The 7,772-nt window shown below is 36.5% G+C and overlaps 1 protein-coding gene across 1 annotated transcript; it reads left to right on the top strand.

Annotated features, from left to right (window-relative positions):
- The first annotated feature begins 1,324 nt into the window (after positions 1–1,324).
- LOC108361676 (uncharacterized) lies at positions 1,325–6,823 on the top strand. Its single transcript, XM_017614366.1, has 3 exons — positions 1,325–3,078; positions 3,139–3,296; positions 5,585–6,823. Exons 1-3 carry the CDS (start codon positions 1,325–1,327, stop codon positions 6,448–6,450), a joined length of 2,778 nt encoding a protein of 925 aa, XP_017469855.1. The 3' UTR covers positions 6,451–6,823.
- Positions 6,824–7,772: the final 949 nt, after the last annotated feature.

Here is a 7,772-nt window from a genome sequence, read left to right as displayed (position 1 = left end):
AAAAAGCATCCATCATAAGATAAACTGAGAGTGCAAGTCAAATTAAAACCATATTTAACAGCTGATCATGACGTATGACAAAAGACCAAAACAGAAGCAGAGAGAGTTCGGGTAATTTTCCATTTCCCCAAAGCCAGTTCGCCAACATAGCAAAGGCAACTGAAAATCAGTATTTTTTCAGACGACGAAGAGCACACTTCGGGCAAACGAATCGGTGGCTAAAAATTATTTGAACAAATACTTAATATTGAAATAATTACATATTTACATATATATGCTTATTAAGTTTAATATAATGCAAAATCTAAATCAAAGTATGCAAAAGACGTGTATGAGTTTTGCGGTATACTGGAGCTGCGAAAGTTATTGTGTAAAAATTTGTGAAAAAATTTCGTGCATACTTATAAGCAGATTCCAAAAACTTTCGGTGTCAAAAATGGTCGAGTTATAATTATAGAATTTAGCATTGAGAGCATTGGTGTAGAAAAACGATGGATTTCGGTGGCTGGCTGTGAAAATGTATTGAGAATTTAAAAACATAAAAGAAAATGNATAATATAATGCAAATACTTTGTTTGTATTTTGCAATAATTTTTGCAAAATCTAAATCAAAGTATTCAAAAGGCGTGTATGCGTTTTGCGGTATACTGGAGCTGCGAAAGTTATTGTGTAAAAATTTGTGGAAAAATTTCGTGCATATAAGCAGATTCCAAAAACTTTCGGTGTCAAAAATGGTCGAGTTATAATTATAGAATTTAGCATTGAGAGCAGTGGTGTAGAAAAACGATGGATTTCAGTGGCTGGCTGTGAAAATGTATTGAGAATTTAAAAACATAAAAGAAAATGAAAAGGATGTCGAAATTTTATGGGTGCAATTAAAAATAGACGCATTTGAAGAGTGCGACAAGAAATTTTTAAATTATAAGTACATATGTACCAAACACTAAAACATGCAACAAAATTTTGCAAAACGAAGACCGAAAGCGAGAAAGTAGTGAAAGCAGAAATATAAAAATATTAAAACTTATTTTAGTAATTTGTATGCCAACCGGCAATTGATAGTGAAAGCAGCAGCGATGAAAAGAAAAATAGCTTAAAACAAAGTGTTGAAATTAAATAAATTTAAATTGAAAACATTATTAATTGAAGTCAAACAAAATATCGCACGTAAAAACGGAAAAAGTAAATTGCAAAATTTAAAAAAAAAATTAAAAGTAAACTAAAACAATATTTAAAACTAAAAAAAAAATAAGAGTAAACTAAAACAATATTAGGTTAATCAATTTCCTTTAAAACCCTTAACGAATCTTTTTGACGCTAAATCATGGATCAGCCGGTGCAGCCAGAGGGTGTCAGCGTTCGCCGCCGTCATCGAAAGCTGAATCGACCGCATCGTGAGAAGACGCCCGACCCAACGGCAAAACCGAATGGCCGACGTCGCTACTCAGAGGATGAAAGCAGTCCAATTGACGGTACCACAGCTTCTGAAGAAGCTGCCGGCGTGCAAACTGTACGCATGCAAATCCGTCCTCCCGGCATCATGTCTGCACACGAAAGCAAAATCTTACGACGCCGCGACAAGACATTTGCCACCTCGGCGGCACGTAGTCTTTCACAGCCACGTGAAGCTGAACGCCTCACCAGCCCAGAAGCCGATGAACTCATTCGTACCGTCAAACATCGTAGCCTCTCCTCGCCGCGGAATAACGATGAATCTAGTGAAAGCGAGCTTACAGCAAATCCCATTGCGCCAACCCCCAAGGCGAGTCAACGACATTTGTCACCGCCACAACGGCGTTCGACCGCCGATGAAAACCTCAGCCGATTAGAGCAAAATATGCGCCGCTTTGAGGAGGAACGCAAGCGTTTCGAAGCGGACAAGCGTCATTTTGAGCGGGAAAAACGTGAACACCGCTTGCACTACAAACAATTGCACGACAGCGATGAACGCAAACGTCTTCTACAGAGTTATCGCAAATTAAGTGATCGCATACAATTGCCAACAGACGCTGAGGAACGTCGTCGCATGGTTCATAGTCTGCGCCTGCAGCGTAATGAAGCGCCAGTACTGCAGCCACGTCATCGTCACAGCGGCTATGATGAGTCCTCTACGCAATTCTCTTCATCAGAAGTAGACGATATGGAAGAGGCTAAGGCGCGCAAAATGGAGAAGCAAACACATCCGGTGCGCCGTCAGGTTTCGGCCGTCACAGGGCCGGTGCATTATGTTGCAGGTGTACGTGGACCACCGCCTCAACCACCGGAACGACGCAGCGTCAGCCGTAATAACTCACTCTCACCCATAAGACCACAGCGACGCTCAAAGACACCGGAACAGCGGGCGCAAATTATCAGACGACTTGCGGAAAGTGAGGCCAACAGTAAATCGGGTAGTTTAACACCAGAACCACAGACTTCTGCCTCACCCGCAGAGCAAAAGTTGCCCGAATATCCGAAACCACAACCGCCTGCCGAAGTAGCCGAGGTGCGTAGGCGGTACAGTGTACCACGCAAGGATTCGCTGACAGAAATTGCCAAGCGCAGAAAACAAAGTTTGGAGAAAGCTGAGGCGGAAGCCGCAATGCTAGCCGCCGCTAAGGAAGCAGAAGCCGCAAGAATTGAAGAAGAAGCACGCAAGGCGGCAGCTGCCGTTCCTCTCATGACAATTGTGATGGGCAAATTGATAGCTTTCTTCGCTAGTAAACGTGCCGAAAAACAGAAGACACCAAAAAATCAAGATTTGCATTTCGCTTCCGATGAGTTGGTCTTGCCACAAGATCTGGCTGAGGAGGAACTACCCAAAAATCTGCTCTCTAAAGAGCTACTACGTCGTCTTTACTGGGATATACGCCAGCAATGGCGACGCATGAAAGCCGAATATCCCGGAGAGATAAAAAAAATTCGTCTTATGCGTAATAAATGCATAGCAGAGTTGATTCTACTCATACTGCTTTGTGGTTTTGGTGGACTAATGTTTCGCTATACCGAGGGTACTTCGGAGAATATATACAAGTGCGAAGTACGCAAGGTGAAGCGTGACTTTATCGATAACCTGTGGACAGTTAGTCACAATATGAGGTGAGCTAACACATACGAGCAGTGCTGTATTTTCTACTGAATAAATTTTAAATTTTGCAGAGAAGACGACTGGAAGTCGCTGGCACGACAGAAGTTGCGAAAGTTTGAAGATGAACTAAATTTGCTGGCTGAATTGGGAATACGGCGATTTCCTGGCCAAAAGTCATGGAACTTTGTAAATTGCATATTGTTCTGTTGGACCGTTATAACAAGAATAGGTGGGCAAATTCGCTAAAGTATTGTTCACCCAAAAACCGTATTCAGTTTTCTTGAACGCGTTTTAATTTGAGGAAAGCCATAATCCATTTGCACTTCATAAATGAGAAAACTACTCGCATGACTATTGTTTTAACTACAGTGCCACCTTTTAAAAAATATAAAATCAATTCAATTAACCAGTTAAACGAATCAGTTTAAGATGGGTATCGAACAAGAGATTTTTTAAAAATCTTTATTTCAAAAATATTTTTAAAGATGGCTGCCACCTGTTTAGAAATTCAAAATCAATTTAAGTAACAAGTTAAATGAAATACTTTAATATGGGTATCAAATGAGACAGGCTGAAGGAAAGCTGTATCTATTTCGAAAATATTTTGTCACGAGGGTTGCCACCAGTTTAGAATTAAAAAATAAATTTAGTTTATCAGTGAAATTAAATCTTTTAATATGGGTGTCGAACGAGAGAGGTTTAATTAAGCTTTATTTTGAAAATGTTTTTGAAGAGGGTTGCCAACGTTTCGAAAAGGTAAATCCAGTTAAATTAATCAGTTGTAGTTTAATATGGGTATTAAACAAGAGAGGTTTAGGAAAGCTTTATTTCAAAAATATTTTTAAAAAGGACAGCACCCTGTTTGAAAATCCAAAATTAAGTAAAGTAACAAGTTAGCGGCTACCAAATAAGATAAGCTAAAGAAATTCTGTACTAATTTTAAAACTATTTTTGACGAGAGTTGCCACCAGCTTTAGAATTTAAATTAAATTTAATTGACAAGGTAAATGGTAAGTTCTACTAATGTTATGACTGTAAAAGTTTTTGAGTGAGTATGTACGTTTGTTACTCTTTCTTTGGATGAAATTTGGCATATATATAGCTTATGACCTGCATCAACATGTAGTATACTTTTTTAAAGGGTTGCCACCTATTCAAAAATGTTTAAATATAATTAGTTATTTCAAACACATACTACGAAAAAGCAGGTGTGAAAAAAACTTTAATACGAATCGAAAATACTTTGATGAGGGTTGCCAGCTTTTAAATTGAGTTTAATAAAATATTACAATATATATGTATATATTTCAATCGAAAGATTTGAAGAATGTGTCACCTGTTTAAAAAATTTAATTCAGTTTAAGTGAATATTTGCAATATCCTTCGTCTGACACATTCTAGGTGTTCTGTTTCAAAACCAACAACTTACTTAACAAAAAATTGTTTATTATATTCAAGAATTTTTATTGAGCTTGAGGCCGTTTTTAATGAAAATCTTACTGTGAAAAAGCAACAATAATTTGAAAAAATGGTAGAAGTGATATCTACTTCGAAATTACCACATTTCCTCATCAGACTTGTTTCAGTAGGATTCGCACCGACGATCCCACTGATTAAGCCAGTTGCCTACCACTGTGCTAAGTCCGCCTTGTGAATTTTTGTTGTTTTTTCCACTATTTGATTCCGTTAAGCCAACTACAATCAAACGCAGCTATTCCAGTGCTATTAAAACTTGATCATGTGGTTGATGGGTTTGTTGGTTTTTGTTAATAATTCTATTATTAGAATGTTTAACTTTTAGGTGTGCTCGTCCTTAAGTTATTTGTTTTTGTTATTTTATGGCCTTATAAAAATTATAGTCGTTAATTTTTATTGCGCTTGAGGCCTCAAGCTGAAAGAAGTCTGATGAGGAAATGTGGTGATTTCGGAAATAGCTATCACTTCTACAATTTTTTTCTAATTATTGTTGCTTTTCCACAATAAGCTTTTCATTAAAAGCGGCCTAAAGCTTAAAAATTGTTGAATATAATTGTGATGAGGCCATAAAATAACAAAAACAAATGGTTTATTATAGCTTAAAGTTATTGTAACCAATAGAGGTATGTTTTACGCGTATTGAACTTAAATTAATGTTATTATTACTTTTTTATTTATTTTNGGTTTATTATAGCTTAAAGTTATTGTAACCAATAGAGGTATGTTGTACGCGTATTGAACTTAAATTAATGTTATTATTACTTTTTTATTTATTTTAATTATTTTTTTTTGTTTTGTCACAACGTGTCGTAAATAAAAATGCATTAAGGGCCGTTAACTTATCTATTTTAAAGTATAGTTAAATCATTATTTAAATTTAACTACAGAAAATTCTGTGTAATTTTATATAATATAGTATAGATACTATATAATTATACCTAAGTACATAAGAATTCCTTTTGCATAATATTATATAAATAAATATATATATACTAACTAAATGACATAAATTAATTAGAATTTTCTCTTTATAACTTGCAGGTTATGGTCATATTGCCCCCGTAACAAATTTGGGCCGTACCTTGGCTATTGTCTACGCCATCATTGGTATACCGCTATTTCTTCTCATTTTAGCGGATTACGGCAAACTGTTCACGCGTGCGCTGAAGTTCCTATGGGTCTATGTACGCCGCTTATACTACGCTGGCACCTGTCGCAATATACGCAAGCATCAATCGGTGCGCGATGCCATGAAATTTGCGCGACGTTCAAGCACGTACTTCGGTCGCGAAATGGATATTGAGTCGAGAACTACAGCGCCTGAAACGCCATCGTCACCTTTCGATGAGACATTTGAAGTGGACGATGAATTCAATCTTCCCATTTCTGTAGCTTCTTTCCTGCTGATCAGTTACATTCTGATTGGTGCACTATTTTACTCAATGTGGGAGGAGTGGAGTTACTTTGAGGCATTCTACTTTGTTTTCATTTCTATGTCGACCATCGGTTTTGGTGATCTAGTACCCAAACATCCGATCTTTATGATGTGCAGTATTCTGTATTTGGTCTTCGGCTTGGCACTTACATCCATGTTCATCAATGTTGTGCAAATTAAGCTGAGCGACACTTTCAAGCAGGCGTCTATTAAGCTCAGCACTACGATTGGCATAGAATTACCGCCTGATGAGAATGCTGAGGAGCTGGAAAAAGAGGGTGAAACCGAAATGAACAATCACTCAGCAACCCCCCATGCGGATGAAGGTGGACCTAAATCGCCGCCAGCGCCACCAGCACCACCAAAGCCGGCGCCAAACAATGCGCGCGATGCTGAAAGTCCACCACCTTTGCCAAGTCGGAAGCAGGATGCGGAAGGCGAGGTGAAGAAAAAGGGTTGGCGATTTTGGTAAAGACAATTTAAATTCTTAGTTGAAAAAGTAAAACTTCTCCATTTCTTTTTTCTATTGAATACGGCTAAAGCGGTTCCATTTTCTTCGCTGAAACAAAACTTCAAGCTTGAAGTTTCTAAAGTTTTTATTTTGAGCGCACTTTATAACATTTTAATATTTCACAACTTATAAGACCACTTTACTTCTTACACGCACATATCACCGTTGAACACTCACGACTCATATTAAATCAAAATCCTCTTGCCATAGTTTTAAGTTAAGGTGAACTTGATAAAAATATATTTTTATATTTACATACGTACATACGTACATACATGCATATATGTATAGCTTTAGCATAAGCTGGATTTGTGGTTCGAAACTTCTGCTGTCCAAAGAAAATAATTGTTAAAAAAATAAGAAAATATGTTTCAAATTAAAATTTAAAAAATAAAACCTTTATTCGACAATTTTAGTTAGCTTTTTTTTTTTTAAAATCGTTGTGAAAACAACAACAATTTAAAAATGGTAGAAATTACTGCTGCAATTTCGGAGACCACCACATCTCTCCAACAGATTTATTCATCGAGTTCGCTGGGATTTTGTTGCTATTCAGACTTGAAACGCACTTAAGCACGAGCACTGTTGAACTGAATTGTTATTNGACTCATATTAAATCAAAATCTTCTTGCCATAGTTTTAAGTTAAGGTGAACTTGATAAAAATATATTTTTATATTTACATACGTACATACGTACATACATGCATATATGTATAGCTTTAGCATAAGCTGGATTTGTGGTTCGAAACTTCTGCTGTCCAAAGAAAATAATCGTTAAAAAAATAAGAAAATATGTTTCAAACTAAAATTTAAAAAATAAAACCTTTATTCGACAATTTTAGTGAGCTTTTTTTTAAAAAATCGTTGTGAAAACAACAACAATTTAAAAATGGTAGAAATTATAGCTGCAATTTCGGAGACCACCACATCTCTCCAACAGATTTATTCATCGAGTTCGCTGGGATTTTGTTGCTATTCAGACTTGAAACGCACTTAAGCACGAGCACTNCGTTAAAAAAATAAGAAAATATGTTTCAAACTAAAATTTAAAAAATAAAACCTTTATTCGACAATTTTAGTGAGCTTTTTTTTAAAAAATCGTTGTGAAAACAACAACAATTTAAAAATGGTAGAAATTATAGCTGCAATTTCGGAGACCACCACATCTCTCCAACAGATTTATTCATCGAGNGAAATTACTGCTGCAATTTCGGAGACCACCACATCTCTCCAACAGATTTATTCATCGAGTTCGCTGGGATTTTGTTGCTATTCAGACTTG

Source organism: Rhagoletis zephyria, unplaced genomic scaffold (genome assembly GCF_001687245.7).
Source record: "Rhagoletis zephyria isolate East Lansing unplaced genomic scaffold, Rhagoletis_zephyria_1.1 Rzeph_scaffold_00813, whole genome shotgun sequence".
Classification (NCBI taxonomy): domain Eukaryota; kingdom Metazoa; phylum Arthropoda; class Insecta; order Diptera; family Tephritidae; genus Rhagoletis; species Rhagoletis zephyria.
Note: the sequence above shows the minus strand (reverse complement) of the source record. Positions and strands in the feature narration are given on the sequence as shown.

Bases quoted from the DNA above. Each gene is read 5' to 3' on its own strand.
- LOC108361676 (XM_017614366.1), top strand. From the start codon at position 1,325: ATGGATCAGCCGGTGCAGCCAGAGGGTGTCAGCGTTCGCCGCCGTCAT. The intron at 3,079-3,138 runs GTGAGCTAACAC...TAAATTTTGCAG, and splicing joins ACAGTTAGTCACAATATGAG to AGAAGACGACTGGAAGTCGC. The intron at 3,297-5,584 runs GTGGGCAAATTC...TATAACTTGCAG, and splicing joins GACCGTTATAACAAGAATAG to GTTATGGTCATATTGCCCCC.